This window comes from Gobius niger (assembly GCF_951799975.1).
Source record: "Gobius niger genome assembly, chromosome: 3".
Classification (NCBI taxonomy): Eukaryota; Metazoa; Chordata; class Actinopteri; order Gobiiformes; family Gobiidae; genus Gobius; species Gobius niger.
In genome coordinates this window covers 27,341,547-27,356,744 of record NC_136854.1, presented here as the reverse complement: position 1 = coordinate 27,356,744, position 15,198 = coordinate 27,341,547, and the positions used below count along the sequence as shown (strand labels likewise).

Genomic DNA, 15,198 nt, shown 5'->3' with positions numbered 1-15,198 from the left:
GAGCAGCGATGATCATTTCCCCCTTTTTTTCTCCAGTGAAGTCAACACGTATGACACAGGCATTCCCCTAAAAGACTCGATCACAACCTGGGTGTTCACAGGCATCAGTCTCTCAGAAAATACTGGTAAGGGTCTTATTTTTATTTGACAAATACTATATCTGTACTGTATCCAAGGGAAATTACTTGGTTACGGTTAGACAGGTTAATTAACAAAAAACAAAAAAACATGGTAATAAGAAAATATAAAGTAATCAAATACATTTTATGAATGGTGCTATACAAAGTTGTTTATGCACACATTTACAAATATCTAATGCACCATGAGTGACTCTTATATAATGGTGATGTTCATCTTTTTGTATTGCTTTCAAATAAATGCTAATTTCTAATATTTCTTTAGGTATCTGTGTTGGAAAACCATTGGATGTTGTTGTGTTTAAACAGTTTTTCATCGATCTCAGACTTCCTTATTCTGCTGTGGTGGGAGAGCAGATAGAAATTAGGGCAATTCTGCACAATTACATTGAGGATCCAATCACTGTAAGGCTTAAGTGAGATAAATGATTGTGTTTTGAATGCCTCCTTTACTATAATCTGCTGTCCTCCACAGGTGCGCATTGAGCTTATTGAAAACACAGACGTGTGCAGCGTAGCATCAAAGCGTGGCAAATACTCGCAACAGGTGAAGGTTGGGCCGTCCACGACCCGCGCTGTCCCATTTGTCATTATTCCCATGAAAGAAGGAGAATTAAAAATTGAGGTCAAAGCCGCTGTTAAAGACTCGTGGCACGGTGATGGGGTTTTGAAGCTTCTCCGGGTTGTGGTAAGAGAACTCAGCGCCATAACAAAACTCATCTTCCCGTTTACAGCATGTTGTTTTATGACGATCATCCAATGGTCTTTTTCAGCCTAAAGGTGTTCTAACAAAAGTAAACAAGCCGTTCAAATTGGACCCGCAAGGTGATTTAACATGTTAAAACTGGTTAATAATGTGCTGATCAAATTAAATTTTCCTCTGACTCCTCCCTTGCAGGTGGCACACAAGAAGAAACTGTCAACAACACGGTTGCAAAAACTGAAATGGTTCCAAATACCCCATCAAGCACTAAAGTCTTTTTGACAGGTACCTCTGCAAATCACCCTCCTTCCAAATGTAGCAGTGACAGACACAATAAAGTCTTTTGCAAATGTATATTTTAAAAAGAATGCAACATTTTAATGTGGCAGCAGTGGCTATGCATTTAGCAGAGAGACAACACATCCCTCTGGAACAGGCACAGCATACGTGATTAAAGATTTCACAGCATAACACACAGCTTGTAAAACGAGTAGCCGACCAGTAGAAGTGCTTGGCTCAGTGGCCTTTTTACACAGCTACAGCTCCCATTAATAAAAATGTGTGTAAACAGGCTAGTTATTTTTCATTTGGCTGAATTTTCTGTATCTTTGCACATTGTGTGTTGAATTTAACCCATCAGTAAACTTTCTTTATGCCCACAGGCAGAGAGCAAGTCAGTCCCCTGGTGGAGAGTGTGATTAGTGCAAATTCTATGGGGAGTCTGATCTACCAGCCCACAGGATGCGGGGAGCAGAACATGATCCACATGACTAAACCGGTTATTGCCACCACGTATTTGGACAAAACCAATCAGTGGGAAGCAGTGGGCCTGGGGAAACGTAATGATGCTCTCACCCACATAAAGACCGGTGAGTATCATTAGTACGTAGCACCAAAATAAATAATACACAAATGTATGTATCAGGCAGAGCTTCACCATGGATTTTAACTGAAGGTTGTGTATCCACCAGGTGTCCAAAATGAAATGAAATTTGCTAAAAAGGATGGATCCTTTGGTGTGTGGGCACATGAAAAAAGCAGTACATGGTAAAACATTTATAAGAAGTCTATGTGAAACTGAATATGATCATTTACCATTACAATATCCTCTCTTCTGTCAGGTTGACTGCTTATGTGGTCAAAGTCTTTTCCATGGCCAACAATCTGATTGCAGTCGACAACAATGTAATCTGTAACGCAGTGAAGTTTCTGATCCTCAGAACACAGCTGCCGGACGGCATGTTCAAAGAGATTGGGCCGGTCTACCATAAAGAGATGACTGTATGTATCATCACCAGTGAATCTTTGCTTTAGAAAAGACTAAAGGATTTTTCTTTTTCTTTCCAAACACATTTGTTCTGTAGACATTAAAGAGAACAGTGTAATTGGAAATCAGTATTATTTATGGGGGCGACAGTGGCACAGATGGTAGAGCGGGTCGTCTCATGATCGGAAGGTCAGGGGTTCAATTCCCACCTCCTGAAAGTGCACATTGTCGTTGTGTCCTTGGGCAAGACACTTCACCCACATTGCCCCCAGTGTCTGCGTACACTGGTGTATGAATGAGAGTATGAATGGGTGAGTGGATCCTTGCTGTAAAAGCGCTTTGAGTGCCTAATGTAGGTGGAAAAGTGCTATATAAGTTGAGAGACCATTTAAATTGTTTAAGATGAAAACCACTTCCGTACAGTCAGCAATACTATATTAGTGTATTGCATTGTTTCTATTATTACATTTAATGACATTATGCTGTGTACTATTATTAAATTCAACTGTCAGAGAAACAGATTAGAGGAAAATGGTTACTAGCCAAAATAAACTTTACGTATTTGGCTAGTGTTATTGTCACTGTTTTCTCAGTCGTATGAATGTCCCTTTAGGGTGATGTCCAAGGCAGAGATTCTGATGCCTCTATGACGGCCTTCTGTCTCATCGCGATGCAGGAATCCCAACGAATATGTAACCGCTTTGTGAACGTACGTTTAGTCATGTTCAGTATTTCCCTCCTGTTTCGATACATGTTTGTAAATGAACTTCTTTTACAGAGTTTACCCGGTGCCATAGACAAGTCAGTGGGGTATCTGGAGAAGCGCCTGCCCAGTCTCATCAACCCTTATGCCGTCGCCATCACATCATACGCTCTGGCCAATGCAAACAAGCTGAATAGGGAGATTCTCTACCAATTTGTTGCCCCAGGTTTCGTAGTCTTGTTTTATCTGTATGCTTGTTGTTATGCATTCAAGTTAAAGCACATAATTTTTTCACTATTGTTTAGTTTGGTGGCATAATGCTCAGAGTAAGTACTGTATTAGTAATTAATTGATATTATTACACCCAACAATTGCAAAAATAACTTGAGTGAGGAAAAAAAGTAATAACAATAACTTTGCAATGTGTTGTAAATGTTAGCTTCCCTGGCCCGCTGAGAGAGTGCACTCTGAGTGTAATTGTCCATAGCAGTTCAATTGCTGGGCACTGGACTTATATATACAGTATATATATATGGTTTGCACTTTTGTATTTGTTCAAAGATTTTGCATAGTTTTGAAAAAAAGGGGGAAAAGGAAAGAAAAAAAAGTGAAAATTTATTTGAATAATTTCACAAATGATTATTAAAAATGAGCAGCCCAACAGTAAAACATTCAAGTCCGTTCAAATCCAATGGGACGACTTTTAGCGGGATAGTTGTTGTTGAGTGGATCATCTGTTTTAGCCCAGGGAAGTCTCAACATCGCAAAACAACAACGCTATTTATTATAAAAGTTGACGTTTTTTAACATCATACCTAGAATTTTGAACTTAATTAAAATGTATAAATGCTAAGAGTTTATTTGTGTGTGTTGACAGAGATGAATCACTGGAAGTCGCCGCAGGGGACCGCGTTCTCGCTAGAGGCAACGGCTTATGCTCTTCTGGCTCTTGTCAAAGTCGAAGTGAGTCTTTCTTTTTAGTTAGAGCTATCTCTCTCTGATTTGTATGGAAGTCCGATTCCGCCATACTTAAAAATTATAATCCCAACAGGAACACAAAATTTTGAGTTTAAAACATGAAATTACGAGTTTAAATCTCAAATGTATGAGTTTATATCTCTAAATTCTAAAACTCAAAATTGTGTGCTTTAAACTCCTAATTTCACGTTTTAAACCATATTAGAGATTCAAACTGTGCATATGCTGATCCGGCGGTCCAAATTATGTTGCCCCCTTTTTTAACACTAGAGGGAAGCATTACATAATGATTGAAGCACACAACTTGTGGAAATATGGGAAGTTCACAAAAAAAAAAGGTGGACAATTCTTTCAATAAAATGGTGCACGAGTTGGCCAAGAAAAGAAGCCTACTTTGCAGACGGCTTCATGACTGACATAATACTCGATATACTTGAATATTCACATGGAATCCAATTAAGCAAATGTACTCTTAAGCTGATTTTAAGCAGAAAGGGCCTGTGTAGAGTAGATGCAAAAATAAAATAGATGTGGCTGAAGCAGGGGCTGCCCGTGTCAATCACAAGTCATGAGAGTGTTATATATATCAACCAATCAGCTTAACCCTGACCCTGCCTCATCCACTAACCTTAAGAATAGTGGACTGGTGCCTCGTCACTTGCATATCTGATTGGATGATGAATGTCCACTGTGTACCAACTCACCTATGAAAAAAAATGTTGCTGTCCATCGTTGAGGCGGCAGTATTTGCATATGCACATTTTCAGTACGATATTACGGTTTAAAAGTTGTAAAGATGAAATTACAACAGTTTCAAACTCATAGTATGAGATTTAAACACAGAATTTCGAGTTGTAAAAGTCGTAATTTGGAGATTTAAACAAAAAATGTTGTGTTTTAAAGGGACTATATTGGGTTTAAAAATATAAACATTTTCCTCCCCCTACATGTTCCAGCATTGTCCTAATGTGTAGAATGAGCCCAAACCTGTTCACCACAACTGCCTCTAAAATCCTGCTCTGTCACTCAAAAGTTGTTAATTTGGGTCAGAATTGCCATCATGCACAAGCTTAATATAGAAGCTGCAGTTACACCTATGACCTGAGGTGGCAGTAGTGAGTATAAAATGGCTAATTTGCATCTAGCCCCTTTAAAGCTCGTAATTTGAGCTACTTCATGTTGGGCTTTTTATTTTCTAGGGGCTTCCATAGATTTGAGTACAGTTTTTGGTAATTCTACTCACCTCATGTTGCAGCTGATTCAGATTCTTGTGACGCAATGATGCATCATCATACTAATAAGAGTATATTTTGTGACTTTTGTTACAGCTTTTAGAGGATGCTCGACCAGTTGTGAGATGGTTCACGAACCAGCGGAAGGTGGGCGGCGGATATGGATCAACGCAGGTACAAAGTCATATTTTTGCTGACAAAAACTGAGAAGCAAGCAAGCATAAAAATGAATAGACAGGGCACATGAACACAAGATGCAAGCGTGAGGAAAAAGTGTGAATTTAGTTTCCCTTCTAAACCATTACATTATATAGATGCAGCATTCCTGTAACACGTTTCGTCCTGTTTGCTAAAAAGGTCCTCATACAAAGCAATAAGATCGGTACTATGTATACCACCAGAGCCTCTGTCATTTCGTAAAAGCCCCGCCCTGTAAATGCAACAGCACAGCCTTGTGGACCAGTCGTGCTCTTGCACTGCCCGGTAAGCACCCTCTTGCTTTTTTAGTATTGCTAAAAATAGAAGCATTGCTTCTGTTCGCTAAAGTGACCCTAGCTAAACCTACAGGTGACACAATGATAATCAGCCGCAGCCAGTTATCATAAGAACACACTAAGGTGTTAGCCTAGCGGCTAGGCCCTAGCCTTGCCTTAGAGCAGACCTATACTTGTTTATTTTGGAGACATTTAGCTAGGAGTAGGCCGTCCACATTGTTTGATCCATTGTTGGCAGTGCTGGCTGTGCTCCAGTTGTGTTTTCGCTTTGGGAAGGGAAATAACTCTACTCCACCAGACACAGTCTTGTGGTTCCTAGATTCTGAAGCTCCATAGGCAGATTGCTTCACCATTTTGATTCTTCTTCTTTGTCTGGTAGGGTTTTTTGGTGGTTAGCAGTAAATACAAAAAAGTGCATCTGCTCAATGGTCATTGCCCATTGTTTTGCATTGGAGGTCTGCTGCATGATGGAGCTTCATAATAACAGTTCCTAGGATGTATGATTGGACAATTAACGTTTAGGGGCTGGGTTTTGTGAAAGGTCAATTGAGGTCTTGTATACTTTGCAACTTCCTAGTTCAAAACTGCTGTATAAAATTAACATTCAACGGAATTTTTAAATAATGGCAGAAGTCAGTGTTTTTGGACGAACCTCCTAAAGCAGAAATTGACAAAATCCCATTTTTAGAAATATTGTTACACACATCAGATTTCAATTACCTGTTAAAATGTTACTCAGTAGGGCTGCATGATATTGAAAAAAAAAGAAAAGTGATACGCAGATTCAATCAAGTGATTTATTTTTTTGCAAATTCTATTTAGACCAAACGTCAAAAAACAAAAAGTCAGGACGAAAACATGGCTTAAATAGGAATGAATTAGGAAAATTATTGCATTTACAAGTTCCATGCATTTTTAGGCTGAGTTTGCAAAAGTGTGTCAATCAGTGAGATTGAAGACTTTATTGTGCCTTCATGCGATGTGGACATTGCACCACCTAATATTTAGTCCATGGGCCAGACCAAATATCGGTACCGAAAAGGTGGCAAAGGCTATTGTTGATTTTTAAGTAGGTCCATGTCTGAGGTTTATATTTTTGTATTATAGCCTTTTCAGAATCACAGCTTTATCATAGTTTTCAGCTGTTGAAGTGTACCACCCCCATGTCAAAAAAGTCGCTTTTGACAGTGGTCCATATTTTGGTTTAGGCCATATCCAGCCCATTAGATACTGATTTACACATTGTATTTGGTATCATTGTAAAGAAGACATTTTCATGTTTCATTTGAGCCCAAATGTACCACTCTGTGACTTTTACCGTGGTAACCATAGCTCCTCAAACTCAAACCTGAGGACGTTTTTTCACCATTTTCACAAAAACAGTTTTACTATGTTTAACGCTGTTTCTTCAAGGAACATCACAGAGACAAATGTTTGATACTGGGCAACTCTCTAGACTCTGAGGATTCAGGAAATGTATAACATGTCAGTACTTTCTCAACTTAAGGCCTCACCGTGAGCCACGAAGGAAAAGAATGTCCACCTCACATGAGCCTCTCCCATTGAAATAAGCCTATATCTGCCATTCTAAGGTTGGAACAGCTGGTGAGACTTTCTGTCCAGGACCGGCCAATGCAACTTGAAAATACATTTAGAAAAATAACAATTATTCTGTATTATATAAACTGTATCCTAAATTGTAAAAAAAAAAATCCATATTATGTAGCCTACACAATGCACTCACTGACAGTCTCATTCACTTTCACTCATTCACTACTGAAACCATTTTACATTTGTATTTGGTAAATGAATAACATTTCTAGCGATATAACATTGCAAACACCATTATCTTTTGCCTCTAGAGAGTTGTGCAGTCGAATGGCCAAAAAGACAAAAGGGGGTTTACTATCGCTAGATTTTGAGCCAAAAGCTAGGTTAGAAGTATCAAGGTGTTCTACCGTATAGAACTGGATTCTACAGAAAATTAACTCAGGGGACATGAAACAAAAAGAACAACATGCAAACTCTACACAGAAAGGTCCCACATGGCCTTGGATATCGAACCCAGGAACGTCTTGCTGTAAGGTGACAGCTAGACATTCAGTCACTCTTGAATCCCCTTGTACAAAAACCATTATGCTGATAGAAAAGGGTGAAGGGAAACCTTTATGTCCAAGAAGACACACAAACTGCAGTTCGTTAGACAGTTGGTTATCCAAGAACCAAGCTTTTCCTGCAACAGTTGACAATGGCGACTCGTGACCAATGGCAATGTTGTGTTTTCTTCCAACCAGACTCCGCGACCGGGAAGGGGCGAGGGAGAAAGGTGGTGTAAGAGTGGGGGTGAATAACGGCTGAGTACAACCTGGAAACATAGCAGGACCGGCTGTACATCTTTTTCTCTCAGACACGGACAGTGGTTAACTCAAGTTTTTAGTTTGACCTGATAGAGCTTATAGAAGCCCATAACACTAAAGGAAGAACTTGAGGCAGCACGATGTAAACTAGGAAAAGAATGTGGGTCTTGTCTTGTTTGGAGCAGCGCTGTCCTTGCGCCAGGTGGAAGATCTGGCCCAAAAAGTGTTGAATACGCAGGAGAGATTGCATGCCCTCAGTGGTTAGTCTTAGTGTTTAGTGTTCCCTTGCCTCTCAGCATGAAGTTCAATTTAGGTTTTGTGTGGAGTTTACATCCTCTGTCTGTGTCTGGACAGATTTTTTTCACCTCCAAATCTGAGGCCATGGTTCTCCACCGGAAAAAGGTGGTTTCCCCTCTACAGGTCGGTGGGGAGTCCTCGCCTCAAGTGGAGGAGTTCAAGTATCTCGGGGTCTTGTTCTCAGTGAGGGACGGATGGAGCGTGAGATCGACAGACGGATCGGTGCGGCGTCAGCAGTGATGCGGTCGCTGTATCGGTCTGTCGTGGTGAAGAGCGAGCTGAGTCGGGGGAAAGCTCTCGACTTACCGATCGATCTACGTTCCCGCCCTCACCTATGGTCATGAGATTTGGGTAATGACCGAAAGGACAAGATCGCGAATACAAGCGGCCGAAATGAGTTTCCTTCGCAGGGTGGCTGGGCGCACCCTTCGAGATCGGGTGAGGAGCTCAGTTACCCGAGAGGAGCTCGGAGTAGAGTCGCTGCTCCTTCACGTTGAAAGGAGCAGCTGAGGTGGCTCGGGCATCTGTTCCGGATACCTCCTGGTCGCCTCCCGCGGGAGGTGTTCCGGGCATGTCCTAGTGGGACAAGGCCTCGTGGAAGACCCAGGACACGCTGGTGGGACTATGTCTCTGAGCTGGCCTGGTGTCGCCTCGGGGTCCCCCCAGAACAGCTGGAGGAGTTGTGTGTGGACCAGGAAGTTTAGGCATCTCTGCTGAGACTGCTGCCCCCGCGACCCGGCCCCGGATAAAGCGGAAGAAAATGGATAGATGGATGGATGGATGGATGGATGGTTTCTTCCATCAACGTAAAAGATGCACAGAAGGATAATCCTCTAACTTGGTGATTCTGAACATGAGCATGGCTGTCCACTGCTCCTGACATGTTCCAGGGGCAGATGGATGGGTTAAATGGTTAATTATTGTAAAGGGACAATAACGTACAGCTTCGATCTGTGGCTCCAATGCATAATCTGAATTACAGTTCACAAACTGTTGTAAAAGTTCAGAATATCCATAAATCTTCACTTCGTTGTCTTCTTCTGGACCTCGATCCCTACTCTGTGCATGTCCAAATCTAGAATCAATCGGCCTCAGACTCTTGTTCTTCTGCATTGTCCTCACCACTTCCCTATGCATACTTGCTGTTTTTCATCTCCTCATACAACATTCATTTGCAAATTTTTGAGTCCAGTCTGAGCATATGAAGTATCTTCAAAAACACAAATTTCAACAAAAGGACACTTGTGATACATTCCTTGTGCTGGATAAAGCATTCTCATGCTACAATTTGCATGTTCTTTTTTCACTCTACACTTGTTGAGGTGTTGAGATAAAATGTGCACAAGAGGCAACAAGAGACAATCCCAAACAGGAATGGTTTCAGATGGTTTTCAGCCTGCTGAGCTTCCGAGAGACAGTTTTCTAGTTGCATTTGACTGGGCTCGATATAACTATTGTCAGCCTGAGGTGATACTGAACCCTGCAGTGGTGGCACAGTCCAGGATGACAACTCAATAAGTGCCATCGCCAAAAGATTTGTTTCCAGAATATTCTGAAGAGCATGAATAATGTATGATATGGGCACAACTCTACATTTAAACCTCCACAATCATCAGGTTTGTTATCTGCTAAGTTATGATGGGAAAAGCAGCGGCTCTTCTCCAAGCTCCTCTTAGTTGACTGAGGAAACTCCTTTCGGCCACCTGTATCTGCGATCTTGTCCTTTTGGTCATTACCCAGATCTTATGACCATAAGTAAGGGTAGAACATAGATCGATCAGTAAATCAGCTCCCTCTTCACCACAACAGTCACAGTAACAACGATCACTGCCGATGTCGCACTGATCCGTCTATCGCTCTCACGCTCCATCCGTCCCTCACTCGTGAACACAACACTGAGATACTTGAACTCCTCCCCTTGAGGCGTCTCCACCGACCTGTAGAGGGGAAGCCACCCATGGCCTCGGATATGGAGGTGCTGATCCTCATCCCACTTCACACTCGGCTGCAAACTGCCCCAGGGCAGCTGAAGGTCCTGGTTTGATGAAGCCAACAGAACAACACCTGAGATCCTGGGGTTCCCAAACCGGACACCCTCCGGTTCCTGGCTGTGTCTTTAAGTTCTGTCCATAAAACTAATAAGTAAACTTTTGTTTATTCATTTATACAGCATGTTTCATGTGCACAGACTCAATATGCCTGGGAAGAAAATAAATAAATTACACAACATAAAAAAATAAAAAATAAACTCAAATACGTTAATACAGCACGTACACACACACACATACACACACACACAAAAAAGCAATCCATGTACAAAGAACTTAAAATAACTTTAGAAAAGCTGGAGAAATTGTTTAATCAAATACAAATATGGACTGTTTTGCTTAGTCGACTGCCTCTGTGATTTAGTTCTGGATGAGGCTAAACTGTAGTTTTGTGTTGACTCTTCATGTCCTGGTTTTAACACCTCACACCTCACCATCTTTATACAACTAGATTTGATTCATTAGTAATGAAATAAAACAACTTTACTGAAATGACCCTACAAAATTGGCATAACCATGTGGTGTCTACAAAGACAAACCTTTGGAATTATCTTGGATTATTGAGACATTTTAGACAAATGTACAGGACTACATATAGTAGTGAAAGAAACAGAATGCCATTGTGTGTATGGCATAGTATATGATAAATAGCTATAATATATAAAATATATGAACAACTTTTTGGTGAAAATACAGAACTGTTCTTCTCCACAAATGTATTTTCAAGTTGCATTGGCCGGTCCTGGACAGAAAGTCTCACCAGCTGTTCCAACCTTAGAATGGCAGATATAGGCTTATTTCAATGGGAGAGGCTCATGTGAGGTGGACATTCTTTTCCTTCGTGGCTCACTGTGAGGCCTTAAGCTGAGAAAGTACTGACATGTTATACATTTCCTGAATCCTCAGAGTCTAGAGAGTTGCCCAGTATCAAACATTTGTCTCTGTGATGTTCCTTGAAGAAACAGCGTTAAACATAGTAAAACTGTTTTTGTGAAAATGGAGAAAAAACGTCCTCAGGTTTGTGTTTGAGGAGCTTTGGTTACCACGGTAATAGTCACAGAGTGGTACATTTGGGCTCAAATGAAACATGAAAATGTCTTCTTTACAATGATACCAAATACAATGGTGTAAATCAGTATCTAATGGGCTGGAAATGGCCTAAACCAAAATATGGACCACTGTCAAAAGCGACTTTTTTGACATGGGGGTGGTACACTTCAACAGCTGAAAACTATGATAAAGCTGTGACTCTGAAAAGGCTATAATACAAAAATACAAACCTCAGACATGGACCTACTTAAAAATCAATGATAGCCTTTGCCACCTTTTCGGTACCGATATGCCAGATTTTGGGGTTTGGCCCATGGACTAATTGTGATACAATACTTACATATATGATGTACAACACTGGCATTTGTGGAAAGAGATGTTGTGCATTGGCTGTGCATGTGTTATCAACTAAAACTGGAGTGCACAAAGTGGGCCAAATGCGGCCCTCAGACCAATTATGGCCCTCAGGCTGGGCTAGCTAGACATGGCTAGACATATTATCTCACATTGTTTTGGGTGGTACTCTTTACACCAGGGTTAGGCAAAATCAGGCCCGGGGGCCAAAACCGGCCCTCCATCATAAAACCTCTGGCCCTCAAGGTGATTTTGAGGAATCTTATTACACAAATCAGAGATCAAATGCCTGTTAAAGAAGTCTAGAAATGTAAAAAATAGTCAATTCCTTTAAAATGTCCTAGTAGAACACCCATTTAGGCCATATATGATGTACAACACTGGCATTTGTAGGAAGTGATGCTTTAATTTGGCTACAAATGGAGGGTTCAGCCCTTGGTCTTTTGACAATGAAGAAAATCGGAACCTCATCCAGCAAACTTGCCTACCCCTGTTTTACACCAAGTTTATTATATATTGCAATACATTCATCATCATCATCATCATCATTCTTTATTCAGACTCTAGGTCCATAGTATAGAAAGACATATACATACAACCATATAAACACCCAAAGAAAAGACTCACATAAACAATACATACAAGATTGTAAAAGACAGCTATACCAATGTTTCCATAAAGGAGACTGATACCGTGCAGCACAAGACCTGGGGTTCACCAGTATGGAGGACCGTGGCTGCCAAAACAATAAATATATCTATACATAAATTTATAAATAAATTAAAGATCAAATTTAAAACCTCCTCTTTCACTGTAGGCCACGATAATGGTGTACCAGGCAGTGTCTGAGTACTGGGCTGCAGCTAAAGAGCCAGACTATAACCTGGATGTGGAGCTGAAGGTCCCAGGCCGCGCTGCTCCGTACAACTTCCGAATCAACCGAGGCAACAGTTACACCACAAGAACATCAAAGGTGACGAAACTTCCAACTCAGTTTTCCTTTGATAATCTCTGCTTGTGTCAAATATTCTATTGTTATATGTTTACCTTCCTTCACAGAACTTTGAAGTGAATGAAAATGTGAACGTTATAGCCAAAGGCACAGGAGAAGCTACTCTGACCGTAAAGCACTTTTCTGTTTTTGACCCTCCTCATTTTTAATATTCATGCATATTCAATATTAAGTTTAATCTTATTTTACAGCTGGTGACACAGTATTATGCTGTGATCAAAGAGACTGTGAGCGACTGTACGAAGTTTAATCTCACTGTGGAATTCACTCTGGGTATTGTTTTTTTTTGTCTTTGATTCATTACTGACACTTTTCAGAGATTCATAAAGATATTTACTTTGAATAATCAGATAAGGCTGATGAGAACGATGGGGATATTTACAAACTGAGAATGGAGTATTTGTAAGTAAACGTATTTCAAAACTATTCTTTTAACAATGTCTTGTTTTAATAAACGACTTGATCTTCATAGCTTCAAGGATGAGAAAGAAGATGCAACTATGTCAATCTTGGATATTTCCTTGCCCACTGGCTTCATTCACATGCAAGAAGACTTGAATGCTGTAAGAGCATTCACTGTTGCTTTAGATTTCTCTGTTCTTTTATGTCACTCATTTGTTAACGCTTGGTGTGATTGTAGTTGGCTGAGGGTCGTGCCCCTGTCATCTCCAACTGGGAATACAACAAGGAATTGTCAGAGAAAGGCTCCATCATTATCTATCTGAACAAGGTCTGGGATTATCCAGTTTATTTGTGCCTTTTTCCTCAAACTTTGCTGACAGAACATTTGATCTTTCAACAGGTGGTTCACAATCGTATTGAGGAGGTGACTTTTAGACTGAAACAGACGCATAAAGTGTCCGTTTTACAACCAGCCTCTGTGTCTCTATATGAATACAGTGATGGTAAACAATGACTGCAGTATTTTCAATTGATACAGTTTTTTTTTAACTTACAGGCAAAAAAGCAAGCCAGATGATATTTTAAATATTTTCTTACAGCAAAAAAATGTGTGCGGTATTATCACCCTCAAAGGAAAGACGGCAAACTTATCGTGAGGCGCCCAGGAAATGAATATCTGTGTGCTGAAGGTAAATTATCTGTACTATATTCTCTGGAAGTGTAAACACTTATTTAGAATCCTAAAATATTACAATATTATACCGCCTGAAGTGTTGAATCTAATGTTAGTGTACTTTTTTACAGAGGATTGTTGCAAGCAGAAGACGGGCAACATCCCCCAAAACGCACGCATAGCCAAAGCTTGTGAATCTACACAAACCAGCAAGATCGACTATGGTAAGCAAATGTGGTTCCGCTGTTAAACAAAGGCAAGGAAAAAATACAGTTCAAATGTGTCTCTTCAGTGTACCAAGCGGTTCTGGAGGACATTAAGTATGACTTCTCTTTTGACACCTACACCATGCGAATTGAGAATGTCATCAAAGACGGTTGGTCGTAATTGAGTTTGAATTAGACAATAATAATAATAATTTCATTAATCTTTTAAATTTTTTCTGTCTGTCTAGGATCCTATGATAAGAATGTTCAAGGTCAACTCCGTAAATTCCACAGTTCCTCACACTGCAGAGAGAATGTAAATCTACTTGAGAATAAAGGATATCTTATTATGGGCACGGCCGAGGACACACTTCCAGATTTAGACGCTAAGTCGTAAGTGTATTTTGATCAAATCATTGTCTATGTGTAGGTTAAACTACCTTGGACTGGAACAATATCTTTTTTTTTTACTTTTCACTTTTAGATTTGAATATTTTCTTGGGGAAAGAACCTGGATGGAGTTCTGGCCCAGAGGAGAAGAGTGCCAAATGGCGGAACACAGAGATTCCTGTTTAGGAATAGAAGCCCTGATCAACAAGTATGAATCACATGGCTGTATTGCTAAATAATTTAAGGGCAGACATGTTTCAGTAAATAAAGTTGTTCAACTTTTGTAAAATTGGACAAAGACATGTATTTAAAGTAGCCCTATTGTGACATTATGATCAACTCTAAGTGTGACACTTAAGCAATAAAACATTTTGTAAAAGTCCTTACGCTTCTTGTTCTATTCATGCTTGTATTGCACTTGAAGGGGAACTTTTATTAAGGCAGAGCTAAAGGGACTCATGCACGCCTTCTTTTTCTTGACTTCAAGTCAGCTTTTAATACGATGCAACCATACGTGCTTGCCAAACGGCTCATGGAACATTTTTATCTTAAATTATTTATTGTAGGCTGGGTTCTTGACTTTTTAACTAAAAGAAATCAAAGAGTGAGAGTCCATGGTGAACTCTCTGACCAGTGCACTGTTTCAACAGGCTCACCCCAAGGTTCTGTTCTCTCACCCTTGTTGTTTATTGTGCACTAGCATGTGTCAGAGTGACCATGAAAACAGAATCATCTTAAAATACGCAGATGACTCAGTTATTGTAATTCTACTCCACAAAACTGAAAGTCAGCATGGCCCAGTTGTTGAGGATTTTGTCAAATGGTGTGATAAGTCGTATCTTCTCTTAAATGTTGCAAAAACAAAAGATATGATCATCGACTTCAGGAAAAGCTC

At 40.2% G+C, this 15,198-nt stretch overlaps 1 protein-coding gene across 1 annotated transcript in view; it reads left to right on the top strand.

The window, feature by feature from the left end:
• The window catches only part of LOC306960374 (complement C3-like), a 33,878-nt gene extending 19,303 nt beyond the window's left edge, over positions 1 to 14,575 (top strand). The window contains exons 20-43 of the mRNA XM_079552803.1: positions 37 to 125; positions 403 to 542; positions 613 to 825; positions 911 to 962; positions 1,036 to 1,125; positions 1,503 to 1,709; positions 1,812 to 1,887; positions 1,962 to 2,121; positions 2,721 to 2,816; positions 2,886 to 3,036; positions 3,688 to 3,773; positions 5,117 to 5,194; positions 12,438 to 12,593; positions 12,680 to 12,742; positions 12,824 to 12,905; positions 12,983 to 13,034; positions 13,105 to 13,195; positions 13,273 to 13,362; positions 13,435 to 13,537; positions 13,634 to 13,723; positions 13,839 to 13,931; positions 14,000 to 14,083; positions 14,162 to 14,306; positions 14,398 to 14,575. Coding sequence (XP_079408929.1) covers positions 37 to 125; positions 403 to 542; positions 613 to 825; positions 911 to 962; positions 1,036 to 1,125; positions 1,503 to 1,709; positions 1,812 to 1,887; positions 1,962 to 2,121; positions 2,721 to 2,816; positions 2,886 to 3,036; positions 3,688 to 3,773; positions 5,117 to 5,194; positions 12,438 to 12,593; positions 12,680 to 12,742; positions 12,824 to 12,905; positions 12,983 to 13,034; positions 13,105 to 13,195; positions 13,273 to 13,362; positions 13,435 to 13,537; positions 13,634 to 13,723; positions 13,839 to 13,931; positions 14,000 to 14,083; positions 14,162 to 14,306; positions 14,398 to 14,542 — 2,632 coding nt within the window. The 3' untranslated portion in view covers positions 14,543 to 14,575. The remainder of the gene's footprint in view (positions 1 to 36; positions 126 to 402; positions 543 to 612; positions 826 to 910; positions 963 to 1,035; positions 1,126 to 1,502; positions 1,710 to 1,811; positions 1,888 to 1,961; positions 2,122 to 2,720; positions 2,817 to 2,885; positions 3,037 to 3,687; positions 3,774 to 5,116; positions 5,195 to 12,437; positions 12,594 to 12,679; positions 12,743 to 12,823; positions 12,906 to 12,982; positions 13,035 to 13,104; positions 13,196 to 13,272; positions 13,363 to 13,434; positions 13,538 to 13,633; positions 13,724 to 13,838; positions 13,932 to 13,999; positions 14,084 to 14,161; positions 14,307 to 14,397) is intronic.
• Positions 14,576 to 15,198: the final 623 nt, after the last annotated feature.